Genomic DNA, 15,013 nt, shown 5'->3' with positions numbered 1-15,013 from the left:
TCCCCTGCATGTTAAATGCCAGTAAGCAACTACTGTGGTACTCAGACCTTATTGTGTCTACAGTACTTTGCATTAGCAACTGTCGATTATTGTAGTGCCTCTATTGAATGATTCATTTGACTAACGAAAAAATGGACTTAATCCAGCCACAAGCACAACTTGCTTTAGAAGCTTTTCCAGCAAAATATGGTTCTGGTCACTTACTCCTTCAGATTACTTACTGTCAGACTTTTCAAAAAAGGCAAAACAGTTTCACATGTGATATTTGAGAAAAATCTTCTAAAAACCACTGAGAAGTGAGTATCTAGTGTTAGTGAAATGCTGAAAATCCTTGAAAACAAATTACCCTATTCATCCATACAGGCCGTGTCATTCCTCTCCCCCGGCCCCTCCCAGCCCCGCAACAACTGCCCTGCAAACTGCCTGAATCTAATTAAGGAATGAGCACCTCTCTGGTTAGAGGAAAGGTGAATCACCAGATTCTTAAATCGTTGGACTCTCTGTTAAGACTGTCAAAAAGGGGGCCAAAACAGTGTCGACAGTAGTGAAAACGTTTGTCTATTAGAATCCAGATACAGGTCACCTAACAGCCATACGATAATAACAACCCTTTGATTAATATTGACCTGAAAAGAATTTTTATTGCCATGAGGTGAAAGAGTTCCTGTATCTTAACAGTACCACCATCACGTTTGATTTTTTGCCTACATAGGTATTTTGATTGTCCTGCTTTTATCTAGAGTTAAAACACAAAACAACCAGCTTCTCAATAACTTGGGCCAGTATTTTCAAATTTGGGTACCTAACATTAGACAAATAAGTCCATACTTAGGCACCTAAGTGACCTGATATTGAGACATGTTAAGGACCCCCCATTTGAAATCAGTGAGAACTGTGGGATTTTAGCATGTCTGAAAACTAGACCACTTAATTAGATGCCTAAATATGGACTTATTTAGGAACCCAAATTTGAAAACTCTGGCCTGGGTTTATGAGTTTGTAACATCACCTCTCAAAAACAACACATTTCCGAATTAAATTGTACACTATCTGCCTTAACTCATTCTATTTGTGCATTATCCTTCATATCATACACAGCTTCACACAGTGGGATCTTGTCATAGCAAACGTTTTTTCACAGAGTTTCAATGAGGATGAGTTGAGTTGCAGTATATAGTGGTCCCTAGTAATAAGTCAGCATTTGCCAACAGCTACCACAGAGTGTTCTCTGAGATTACGTAGTCCATAATGAGTTATGAATTATTACAACCCTGGGCTCCTATGATCTGCCCACAGAGAAGCCTCTATGACAGTGTTTTTCAAAGTTCGGATTGTGACCCAGTACTGGGTCACAGCATATAAGGCACTGGGTTGCCTTGCTTAGTGACCCAGTGGCTCTGGTCAGCATTAAAAGTCCCGTCGGTGGTGCTGCCTAGCTAAGGCATACTAGTGCTTACCTGCTCTGACACCGCGCTGCGCCCCGGAAGCAGCTATCAGCGGGTCTGGCTTCTAGGCAGAAGGGGCCACGGGACTCCGAGCACTGCTCTCACCAAAGCACCGGCTCCGCACTCCCATTGGCCAGTTCCCGGTGGTGCCTGTGGGCAAGAGCTGCACGGAGCCGCATGTGCGCCTCCACCTAGGAGCCAGAACTGCTGCTGGCTGCTTCCAGGGCGCAGGGCAGTCTGCGGTGCCAGGACAGGCCAGGGAAGCCGCTGGACGTAAGCCCTTGCCCCACACCCCAACCCTCTGCTCCAGCCCTGAGCCTCTTCCAAACCCAGAGCCCCTCCTGCACCCCAAACCCCTCAACCCTGGCTCCACCCCAGAGCTTGCATTCCCAGCCCAGAGCCCTGACCCACTCTCACACCCCAGCCCACTGCCCCAGCCCTAAGCCCCCCCCCCAATCCGGAGTCCCCTCCTGCACCCCAGAGTCTGCATCCCCAGCCCAGAGACCTGACCCCCTCCCACATCCCAGCCCAGAGCCCCCTCACACATCCTGAACCCCTCATTCCTGGCCCCCCCCCACAGCCCTCACCCCTGCACCTCAACTCTGCCCCAGCCCTGAGCCCCTCCCACAACCAAACCCCTCATCTCCAGCTCCGTTGGGTCACAGGCATCAACAATTTTCTTCAACTGGGTCCCCACAAAAAAAGTTTGAAAATCACTGATCTATGACAACCATGCTTTGTGGGGACATTAGTATAGAAGGGGCAGAGTCCCAGGCCCATAGGGTCAATGAGGTTTGGGGGACCCAACATGAGGAGGAAGAAGAAAAAAAGACAAGCCCTTTCCCCCTACAGTGTCAAGGAGAAACTTCCGTGAAGAAAACTTTAAAGATTTCCTCTTCCCATGTGTTTTCTGATGAGTGAAGGTGATCAGGTGGAGAATTATTTCAGGATACTTAACAAAGGAAAAAACATTGCATCTCAGATACTACTGTCCATAACTATGGGCAAATGTTGCATTTTTAATGGTCACTGCTGTATTTGGAATTGCAATTTGCACAACGTAATGCATTGAAACAATTCTGAACTTTCCATCCACTTCATTATACAGGGAATTTCATTATATCCAAGTTCCGTATAAGCAAGGCAGGTTCCACTGTATTGGGAGTTGGGGGCATGTATAAGCAGAGAGGTACATATACTAATTTAATGACATATTGTATCTCTAGCTACATATTTTAAAATATCTCAACTATTAGTTGTTATTGAGAGGAACACAAAAAAAATTAAAAACAGGAAATTTTAGGTTTAATTTTTACATCTGTATAACTTAAAAACTAACTTATTTTTGAGAGAAGGGCAGAAATTTCAAAAAGATTAAACAAAAAAGAGAGAGAATTCTCCAGGCTCTGATTTTGTACACTACATTTCAGAAAAGAGAGCTAAGCTTTAGAGCAAAGCTATGAACTGAGGAAGACAAGCTTTTAGTGGGGTTTGCAAGAGATACTTTGACATAACCAGTATGACATGGTGATGAACAATTTGATTTAAAAATGTGTATTTTCTTTCTTATCCAATAAAAGTATTTTTTATAAGTTTGTATGTTGCTTTTGATCCTGATAAGGAGATCTGTGAAGAAATGTTTTTGCCAGGGCTGCGGACAAAGAGCTCTTTGATTGCTTCCACAAGTTGCTAGGCAATAGCTGAATGGTCATGATAAACTCCAGCTAAGCAGCTCTGAAGAAATACTCATGCATTTAATGCCCAGTGCTTTATGCCAAGGGCCTCACATCTAAATCAGCATTCCCTCGGCATCTGAATTGCATGACTGAAGTAAATAATTCTTTTGGGGTATCAGTGTTTTCAGCCATACTAGCAGAGTGTTTACATACTCCATACACTGTACTTTTAATAGTTTGAAAGTAAGTGATATATCCAAATCAACCCACATTGAAAGCTCATGGCTTATTTATTTTTGTCCTTTAAGAGGAAAATTCCATAAATAATTCTTTGTGATCTGTAGTGACACAGGCAAAACTATTGTTCCCAGACACTGAGCATGCTTTCTAGCTTACTCACCCTCCATTTGACTGAGGAAAATAGTCCAACATACAATAAGATAAATATCATGCTACTATGCCGGTGTATTTATACTCTGTGTGGCATATGGAGTCTCCTATTATATCCTTAAGGAACAGATTCAAGACCTGTTTTTAACCTACTATAACTCCTATACATTGGAGTTAATTCTGACACAGAACACTGTATCGGAGAGCAGGATCAGGCCCTCAAAATGTTCCATAAAATCTTGGCCTCCCACCGATTTCATTTCTTGTTTTTATTCACATGAGAAACACTTTTCCTTAAACTTACAATACTTCAGTTCAAAAGAAAGCTCAGACTCCTGAGAGGGAAAGCAGGTGCATCCTATAATGGAGAAAACCAAGGAAAGCTTCGCTTATTCTTTACTAAATGAGTGAATGACCACTGAGAAGGTAATCAGGTTGGGGTGAGTGCTTGATGGAGAGAGCACAAGGTACAAAAGTGGACAATCTCAATGGGGATATGGTTGTTGGGGATGCCTTCATTGTCTCCAGCTGAGAAGAGGGGGAGTCCTTGATCTCCAATTAGGGGAAGCTGAGGGAACAGATAAAACTTCAGTGTCTCCAATTGGAGAAAATACAGGATCACTGAATTTTTCATATCAGTTCAGACCATTTGGAATTTCAGTTTGCACAACGTAACGCATTGAAACAATTCTGAACTTTCCATCCACTTAGATATAATGATATTCCATTTATAATAAAGTTCACTATAAGCAAGGCAGTTCCACTCTATTGGGGTTGGGGGGAAAAGGGCACAAATAAGCAGACAGGTACATATACTGATTTGTATCTGGGGAAGGAATAAGTCTCCAGCTGCTTTTGTAGGAAACAAGCCAGCATCAACCTCTCTACAAAATCCCTGCTGAAACAGAGTCTGGTAGCACACATCTTGTTTATTTTATTAAAGGAAGAGCCCAGTTACTTCTAAGATTTCACAGTTTTTTAGTGGGTGATCTTTTCTTTTTGAGGCTCTATGGTTTCCACACCCTGCCACCCTGTCTAACGACACTTAACTTTTCAGTTATCAGACTCTGAACAGCCACAGAAAAAAGAAATAAAATAATGTCTCCTTTTCTTATGTTAATCTATTGAAAGTTTGTTCTTAAAAAGAAAGCACTATCGCCTCTGTATATAGAAGGAGTCCGAGTGCACAACCCCAACAGATCTGGGGACACAATGAACTCACTGTAAAACAATATGGACCAAAACAAAAAGTGCTATTTAACAAAGGCTTTATCATACCATATGTTTTGGAAAGTAAATGTGCTCTTTATCATAGTACAGAATTATCACAAATGTGTGGCAATATGATTTATAGTGATGGCTGTCTGTATGCTACAGCACTCACTGAGATTGCAGGGATAGGACTCAGATCCTTATGCTCCAAAATTACAGACACCAGTCAATTAAGCAAAACAAGAATCTCCTTCAGCTGTCAACAGTATAGTGCCTATGACACACAGCTCAGCATTATAATTCCTTCATGGCACTAGTGCTATACACACCATTTATTACAGTAATCTTTTTAAAGAGTCAGTGATCCTCTTCTAATCTATGCTAAAGTGGAACACTTTTTGCTGTTAATGTGGCGAGGGAACGTCACAGAAAAAAAAGACACAAAAGATATCACACACTATGGGGGGAAAATCAATCTAAGCTACACAATTTGAGTTACATTAGTAGCGTAACTCAGGTTGACATAGCTTAGATCTACTTACTGCAGGGTCCACGCTATGCTATGTCGATGGGAGATGCTCTCCTGTCAACTCCCCTTACTCTTCTTGTTCTGGTGGAGTACTGGAATTGACGGGAGAGTGATCTGCAGTTGATTTAGTGGGTCTTCACTAGAATCACCAAATCAACTCCTGGTGGACCATTCGCCGCTGCATTGATCCACCGATAAGTGGAGACAAGCCCACAGTATGCAAAAATGCATACTGAATAAAAGATAGACAGACAGACAGAGAGTTCAGGCGATCCAGAGAACCTGCTTATTCACATCCATGAGGCAAGTTTTGATAATTATGGCAATTCACTTTTCTATTCAATAACAAGTGTGCCTTCCAAAGTAATGTCAGGATCACATGGTAAAAACACGACGCTTCCTCATTACAGCAGACACATATGGTGACAGACAATCTGACTAGCATCAGCAGGTGTCCAGGTTAGGGAAAAGACACCAACATCCTGTCTGGCATAACATATGGTTGAATACTGTACAAGTTGCTGGCATAACATAGACAGGAATTATTGCATCTGTCTTTTCCATAAGCCAGTGCTATTGTTTTGATATACATAGCATATTTCATAATCCCCAGCACCACGTAAGCCTTAAATTAATTTTTAAAATTGCATGTGCAGCATCAGTGTGACATGGTATTACTTCAGCGTCGCCAAACTTCTAACAAAATAGTGTGCAACACAGCAAAAGAATAATGTGTTATCACTAAGAAGTATGGCATATTTTAAGTTGTCTGAAATAAAATCTTGTGCTTTTTACACTGGTTCAGTGGAACGTCTTGGCCTGCTACTGCCTGGATTTGCTAATTTTACTGGCCTGCTCCAAACTCCACCTTTTTCATGCCTGTTTGTGGAAGAGGTGAAATTAGAGGATAAGGATAATAGCTTTGTTATGTTACTGAAGTTGCCGGATAATGATTATAGAGTGGAATAGTGCATAGCATCCAAGCGCATTAGGTTTATAATGGTAGTTTAAACTATTGTTTTTTTAAATTAGATATTGAGTACCCAGAGCTTAAGATGAGAACTAGAAATACCAAAAATATATCCATATGTAAATTAATGTGCATGGACATATTGTACCAAATGTAATGGTCACTATTTAACAATAAGGGGTTTGTGTGCATGTAAGTCTCTTAGTTTTAAGGCTCTTTTATTTTAAAGCACATTACGCTTTTCCATTGTCCTATTTATTCTTCTCCATCCAAATGAAGACATTAAAAAAATATCAGAGTGAAAGATGGCAAGGAATGGAGGGTGGTTCTGTGTATAGAGGTCATCTGAAATGTATGCGGGTGCGTCCCTTTTATACCATAATAATTCAAGTGGCTCCTGGAATGCATCAGAATAGTGAGAACCAGAAAATAAGCCACTCCATTAATTCCAGCTGTTCTAAGCAGGGTGGGGCTTCTATATGGTGAACATTCTTAGTTTAAGTTCTAAACAGGGCTTGGTTCTTATAGGGTGAGCATTCTTAGCTTGAATTCTCTAAACGGGGTGGAGTTTCCTTTAGGACGAACATTCTTAACATAAACCTTTCACTGTGTAACAGTAGAAGATACTGTAGAAATAATATAGATATTTAAAAAATGATTCTGATTACTTTGTGGTAGCTCATAACAATGAAATATCCAATAGTGGGTTTACAATTTTGTTCTTAAAAGTATAAAGAATTTTAGAACCAAAACAATATTTGAGGGGCATGGTTCAGATTACAGGCAAACTTATTTATAAAAATAAATTAAATACTATCCTAATTTGTTGACATACTGCTCAATTGTGGCTTTGCCATAAGTCCAAAGTATAAGACAATGTATTGTTGCACTGCCTCAGGAGCAGCCAGTTCCCTCACTGCTCCTGAGAAGGAATAACTTGTACCAGGTCTATGTCTGGTTCAGTGCACATTCCCCAGCATGCTAGTGCAGCTCCCCAGTTCACTGTGTTTTGGGAGGAGGAGGTGAAGCCATGGCCTCTCTCTCTGAAACCCTGCCCTGCTCTGCCCTCTCCAAACCACCTGTATGAATAGGACACACAGAAGCTCTACTTCCCCACCACACTGCTACCCTGATGCTAGGCACACAAATGACCCTTAGGAGGAATAATGAAAACGGAGGAAAAGTGCTAACTACTAAATGTTACATGTATTGGCTGTGTACCTGCTCCCCCCCAAATACCACAACTGCTACTGACTTTAACAATTGCTCAGCACCCTCTTAAGATCATACTTGATGCCACAAAAACAATCCATGGCATAATATTCCTCTGATGTACAAAACTACCATTTGAAAATGCCTAATATCTGTCTTTATTTTAAAAGGGAGGACACAGACACAGTATTTTCGAAGAGCTGAATCATATTTGCAATGAAGTCGATAGCAATATTCTTTGTTAACATTAATACCAAGGGGGAAGGAACACAAACCAAAATTGGGAAAGAACAGGTTAAAGAATATTTAGATAAGTTAGAAGCATTCAAGTCAGCAGTGCCTGATGAAATTCATCCTAGGGTACTTAAGGAACTACTGAATCAATCTAGGAACTGTTAGCAATTATCTTTGAGAACTCATGAAGTGTGGGTGAAGTCCCAGAGGACTGGAGATGAGAAAACATAATACTTGTCTTTAAAAAGGGGAACTAGGGCATGTCTACACTTCTATTGAACACCCGTAGTGGCCTCACTAGGCTCACAGAGCTCAGACTGCGGGGCTATAAAACTGCAGCGTAGATGTCTGGGCTTGGGCTGGAACCCATGCTCTGGAACCCTGCAAGAGGGGACCGTCCCAGATCCCAGACCCCAGGCCAAGCCCTGACATCAACACTGCAATTTTACAGCTCTGTAGCCTGAGCTCCATGAGCCTGAGTTGGCTGACATAGGCCAGGCACAAGTGTTTAACTGCAGTGTACCCTAAGAGGACCCAGGGAATTATAAACCAGTCAGCCTAACTTTGATACCTGTCAAGATACTGGAACAAATTATTAATCAATTTGTAAGCATCTTGAGGATAATAGGGTTATAAGAAATAGCTAGCTTAGATTTATCAAGAACAAATCATGCCAAACCAACCCTGGGCATGGAGCCAGCAGCTGAATCCCTGGGCATGGGGCTGGCAACTATGGCCAGGAGTGGGGCCGGCAGCCATGACCTCAGGCACAGAGCTGGCAGCCTGGGCTGGGGCCAGGGCCAGGAATGGAGCTGGATGGCACTCCCTCCCCGCCCCCCATCCTCCTCCATATGTTCCTCTGCGCCACCCTAGGGGGCATGCCCCACTGATTGGGGACTTCTGGGTCAGATATTCAGAAAACCTTTTTTAACTCTAAGGGTAATTAAGCTCTGTAACAGGTTTCTAAGGAAGGTTGTGGAATCCCCATCATTGAAGGTTTTTAAGAACAGCTTTGACAAACATCTGCCAGGATGGTCTAGGTTTACTTGGTCCTGCCTCACTTCAGGAGGCTGGACTTGATGACCTCTTGGGGTCCTTCCACCTGTACATTTCTCCTTGATTTCAGTGGAAGCAGGATCAGGTCTGATATCTCTGTAAACTACAGAATTTGGAGTTTTTAATCCTAGCATATACCTGCTCAATGATCTCTTTTTAAAAATCTAATCATTTTATGTTGTTGAGTTTCAGTATCTCCATTCATTTTTCATACATTACCAATCTGTTTAAACTGCTGTTATAACAAAAGATATCTTCACCACTATTAGTCTGTTTACCCCCAACAGTCAAAGTGCCATCACTAAAATGTGAATCTATGGCACAGCTATTTTAGAACCTCTTGCTAAAGTATTATCTTTTTTTTTTCCATTCTAAATATAAATACATTCATAAATAAGTGTGGCTGCTGCATGGCTGTCAGTCTGACCCATGATGTGTGGGTGGAGGATTTTGTCAGACAGTATAAGAAAACTATCTTGTTTATAAGATACTGCATGTCTAGACATCAGTGACATGTTGAAACTAGTCTCTCTTACACACACTGCCAAGATGACATCATCAAGGAGACTCAATTTCACCCATAACCATGTGTGAGGCTTTTTTTTTTTGGCTAACGTTTCTCATCTCTAAGTATAAAAGGGAAATTAACTTTGAAAGAAGCAAAAATGCATAGTCGTTGCCCTCTTTTCAGTAACTGGCTTCAAACAGGACAGGAGAGTTGTGCTACGTTTAAAAGTCTTGACCACAACCAAGTTTAGAATATTCTATAGATAATTCTCAAGTCTCTAATATTTTATATTCTATAGATAATTCTCAAGTCTCTAATAAAGACCTGTTATAAAAAAGTTTGTCATGATTCTATTAAAGTCATTACAACAAATGTGTTATATTTTTTAAGTTTCCTTTGCAGTTTTATAAAATGATGCTGGCCTTCATGACTATTTGTCTCCATATTAAGAGACTAATGGACAATTTTTCAGTTGGTCTTCTTACCTGTGCCTCCGCAATTTGTGAAGACATCCGATTACACACACCAACCCTGCACACTCAAGCTCATGATCCCAAACACACAATATGAGAATTTTTGCGCAAAAAGTTATTCTGTATGAACTTGACAAGTGAAAATTAATTTAAGCTCTTCAGCCAGTCAATAAATTGTACAGTATTCTATTTTTTATTTCCTCCTCCCCCCTCTGGCCACCCTGGCACTCTCATACACACTAGAATGATAGTTCAGGCAAGGTCTATGAATCCTTGCTAGTTCCCTTTTCTCTCTGCAAGAATCAAAGCCTCACTGGCTTTGTCAGTGCCTATCTCGATTGTAAGAACTAAACATAACCGATCAGAGAACAGAAACAGTATAACGCAAGTTATAACCAATGGCAACAGCTAACCAACACATGAATTTCAAATATTGAGTATCAAATATCTGCATTGAAATGTCTGTGATCTATCCACAGAGTTAAAATACAGACTTGCAAAATAAACCAAGTAAATTCAAATAGTGCTTATGTTTGAAGAAATCAGTCTGTCTGCAAACTTTCTGTGAGCAGAAAAACATGCTATAACTTGTTAAGCGCTGCATCCTCGCTCCTCCCCCTCCCCCAGAGCCTCCTGGATGCCCATGAAACAGCTGATTGCGGGGAGAGAGGGGGAAGTTGCTGATCTGCAAGGCCGCCGAGAGGTGGGAAGCGCTGGGGATGGTGGTGGAGGGGAGCTGATAGGGCACTGCCAGCCCACCTGGCCAAACGACATTATAAGGAAACATTGCGCAACTATAAATGAGTATGTGCTCTAATAGATCAGGGACGTAACAACCGGGACGACGTTAAGTGAGGAGTTACTGTACAGCTGGTAGAAAAAAATAGAACAAGAGTCTCATAATAAATTTCTAAACCTCTTCTGTTTCACAGTGTTTGGAATGGACCCAATTGTGGGGTTTTTTTGCAAGTTTCCACAAAATTTTTATCATCAATTTTTTAAATCAAAATCACGATAAAAACAATGAACATTCTCATTTACTGAAAACATTTTTCTGCAAATAAAAGTGTTCAGTAACAATTTCAAACACAATTTTGACAAAAAATTGAATAAAAAGTCAATACAAATGTTGCAGAAATGTTACCAAAATTTCAGTTTTTTTAAAGATTACTTTTCATCAGAAAAACTGTGTGCGCAAAAAATGTCAGACAGTTCTGCTGACAACACAGCTTCTGCAGGAGCCATGATCCCGCTGGCTGGTTGCCTAGTGCTTGAGTGTTAAAAAGTCTCCTTGGGAATGGTGCAGGTGTGGTTCTGTCAGCATTACCTTTTTCTGTCAGCATTAGCTTAGATATCCACACAATTACTGACCTTGTCTTGAAGGGACCCCATGGTGTAGAGGTTGGCTGCATTTTGAAACTTCCCACTTCCACTCCCAAATGTATGCAGAGCCCAGATCCTAGGGACTTTACATTCCATGAAAGGGAACACATGCCATGGAGGTGGCATTCCTATCTTTCTGTACTTCCCATCCCAGAAACTACCAGTCTGGATCTTCTCTGCCCACCAAAGCAAAAGGAATGATTGGGTCCCACCTTATTTAGGTTGTCATCATTTTTAACCCTCATATTAATCTCTATTTTACCTGACCATCCAGGGAGACAGCGACAGTAACCAGTGGTTGGATGACAGCCATCTGCATGGCTGCAATCACAGCGCTCAGCACAGTCCATTCCATATGTGCCATCCTGTCAGAACAAAAAACATAGCTGAAACCATGAGAGCTAAAAAAGAGACTTAGAGGAGAACAAGTTCTGATCAGTCCTCTCTCAAGCAGCAACAATCTTCCTTTTTTATACTTTAATCAGCTTAATTAAGGTAAAACACCTTTCTGGCTTTCAATAAACCATAAAGTCTGTGGTTTTACTGTTTTATTGCCAGGGGTAAGAAAAAAATGCTAATTAAATGCTTTTGACGGATCCCAGACAGACAACTTTTTGCAAAACAGTTATTGCAAAGTTAGCAGCAGCACTGCAGCTTCCTTGCACTGTCCTACTAATGGCCCTCAAACCTGACCTGAAACGTGGAGAGACCTTGAAGGAGGGAGTAATTCAGTTTCCATATTGACTCAGTCCTTGACCTCTCTATTAAGATTGCCAAGAAGGATGCCATTTAGTGCCAGACTTTCATAATGAACTCAGTAGAAAGTAGAAGTATGGAAGTACAACTTTTAGCTTGCAGTGATACTAGGACTGCATTTTACATATAAATCTTTTATAAACAAGCACAAACAGCCTCACTTTCTTTTTATTAAAATTCCCTTATTCTGCATTACAGTAAATGCAACCTGACAATGGGAAGGATGCTTACTGATTGCAAAAGGAGATGGGACAATGATGTAAGACAAAGATTATTTTTTAGTGTGGTAGCATTTCTGTGGACTGATGGAAAGCTGGTGTATGATGGATTTGACATAAGGGGTCAAATTCTCCTCTAAGTTTCCCCAATGCAGTTCAGATGACTTCCATGGGATTCTAATGGAATCCCAATTCTAACTGCATTTAATTTCTGTTAAGTAGGAGAGGGTAAACTGATTCTAGAGACAATTCTCCATCAAGCCAACCCTGGAAACTGCACCAAGGAAAACCACTAGATTCAACCTCACAGGAGAAAGAAAAGTTTAGCAGTAATGTGCAACTACAGAAAAGGGGATTGGAACCAAAATGAAATATAAGGCAGAATAGGTAGTATAATCACACTTATGTGCCTGGCACTACCTGCATAAAAGAAAACAAGAAAAGAAAAACACACAGCACTATTTAAAAAGCTAGTACAGTAGGATAATTTACATATCAAGGCTAAAAATATGGTCATAGTAACATCAGAACTTGAAATGCAGCCTAAATCAAGATTCATCTGCTGTTTCTTGATACTCATGCCTACATTTGTATAGAGTTCCACAGGATTTGGCCATTCAACTACCAGTCTTTCAATTCCAAAACAGAACAACACTGCACTACCCTGCCCTGCCCTGCACACGATTCAAGAATAAGCAGTGTCTTACTTATCTCAGTAATCCATTTTAAGGTAAGGGAGAAGAAGAGATTAAGGAAAGTACTTCCTTTGCATATAATCAGATTTGTGAAGAAAGAAAATCTTCAAATACATTCTGGAAAGAGGGTAATTTATAAGTAAGATATAGCAGAAATAAGACACTGCAAATTCACTTACTTTTGAATACTAATATGAGCTGTAATTTTAATAAAAAGATGTATCCTATGCTCACCAGAACTGGAATGACCAGCATAAGTATACAGCCTGAAATTGTGGGTGAAATAATAAAAGATTTTTCTTCCCAGATCACATTGGACACAGGAAAACCGCGGTCTATATTCAAGTTTAATAACTGTTGGAGATATGGGCTAAAAAATAAAACTTCAGTACATATGTTATGTCATACGCACTTCCTCTGATCTATAAAAGCAGCAAAGAATCCTGTGGCACCTTATAGACTAACAGACGTTTTGGAGCATGAGCTTTCATGGGTGAATACCCACTTCGTCAGATGCATGTAGTGGAAATTTCCAGGGGCAGGTATATATATGCAGGCAAGCTAGAGATAATGAGGTAGTTCAATCAGGGAGGATGAGGCCCTGTTCTAGCAATTGAGGTGTGAAAACCAAGGGAGGAGAAACTGGTTTTGTAATTGGCAAGCCATTCACAGTCTTTGTTTAATCCTGAGCTGATGGTGTCAAATTTGCAGATGAACTGAAGCTCAGCAGTTTCTCTTTGAAGTCTGGTCCTGAAGTTTTTTTGCTGCAGGATGGCCACCTTAAGGTCTGCTATAGTGTGGCCAGGGAGGTTGAAGTGTTCTCCTACAGGTTTTTGTATATTGCCATTCCTAATATCTGATTTGTGTCTGTTTATCCTTTTCCGTAGCGACTGTCCAGTTTGGCCGATGTACATAGCAGAGGGGCATTGCTGGCATATGATGGCGTATATTACATTGGTGGACGTGCAGGTGAATGAACCGGTGATGGCGTGGCTGATCTGGTTAGGTCCTGTGATGGTGTCACTGGTGTAGATATATGGGCAGAGTTGGCATCGAGGTTTGTTGCATGGATTAGTTCCTGAGCTAGAGTTCCTATGGTGCGGTGTGCAGTTACTGTTGAGAATATGTTTCAGGTTGGCAGGTTGCCTGTGGGCGAGGACTGGCCTGCCACCCAAGGCCTGTGAAAGTGTGGGATCATTATCCAGGATGGGTTGTAGATCCCTGATGATGCGTTGGAGAGGTTTTAGCTGGGGACTGTATGTGATGGCCAGTGGAATCCTGTTGGTTTCTTTCTTGGGTTTGTCTTGCAGTAGGAGGCTTCTGGGTACACGTCTGGCTCTGTTGATCTGTTTCCTTATTTCCTCGTGCGAGTATTGTAGTTTTGAAAATGCTTGGTGGAGATTTTCTGGTGTTGGTCTCTGTCTGAGGGGTTAGAGCAGATGCGGTTGTACCTCAGTGCTTGGCTGTAGACAATGGATTGTGTGATGTGCCCGGGATGGAAGCTGGAGGCATGAAGGTAGGCATAGCGGTCGGTACGTTTTCGGTATAGGGTGGTGGTAATGTGACCATCACTTATTTGCACCGTGGTGTCTAGGAAGTGGACCTCCCGTGTAGATTGGTCCAGGCTGAGGTTGATGGTGGGGTGGAAGCTGTTGAAATCGTGGTGGAATTTTTCCAGAGTCTCCTTCCCATGGGTCCAGATGATGAAGATGTCATCAATGTAGTGTAGGTAGAGAAGGGGCGTGAGTGGACGAGAGCTGAGGAAGCGTTGTTCCAGGTCGGCCATAAAAATATTGGCATATTGTGGGGCCATGCGGGTGCCCATAGCGGTGCCACTGATCTGGAGATATATTTTGTCATCAAATTTGAAATAGTTGTGTGTGAGGATAAAGGCACAGAGCTCAGCAGCCAGTTGTGCTGTGGCATCATCAGGAATACTGTTCCTGACAGCTTGTATTCCATCTATGTGTGGGATATTCGTGTAGAGAGCCTCTACATCCATGGTGGCTAGGATGGTGTTTTCTGGAAGGTCACCAATGCATTGTAGTTTCCTCAGGAAATCAGTGGTGTCACGGAGACAGCTGGGAGTGCTGGTGGCATAGGGTCTGAGTAGAGAGTCCACATATCCAGACAGTCCTTCAGTGAGAGTGCCAATGCCCGAGATGATGGGGTGTCCAGGATTTCCAGGTTTGCGGATCTTGGGTAGCAGATAGAATAACCCTGGTCAGGGCTCTAAGGGTATGTTGATTTGTTCCG

General features: G+C 41.6%; 1 protein-coding gene across 2 annotated transcripts in view; it reads right to left on the bottom strand.

Moving 5' to 3' along the window:
• The window catches only part of MEGF10 (multiple EGF like domains 10), a 148,808-nt gene that overhangs the window by 22,823 nt on the left and 110,972 nt on the right, over positions 1-15,013 (bottom strand). For both annotated transcript variants that reach the window (XM_050945622.1, XM_050945621.1), the window contains exon 13: positions 11,351-11,453. In XM_050945622.1, coding sequence (XP_050801579.1) covers positions 11,351-11,453 — 103 coding nt within the window. The remainder of the gene's footprint in view (positions 1-11,350; positions 11,454-15,013) is intronic.

This window comes from Gopherus flavomarginatus, chromosome 3 (assembly GCF_025201925.1).
Source record: "Gopherus flavomarginatus isolate rGopFla2 chromosome 3, rGopFla2.mat.asm, whole genome shotgun sequence".
Classification (NCBI taxonomy): Eukaryota; Metazoa; Chordata; order Testudines; family Testudinidae; genus Gopherus; species Gopherus flavomarginatus.
This window is presented reverse-complemented; position numbering and strand designations above follow the sequence as displayed.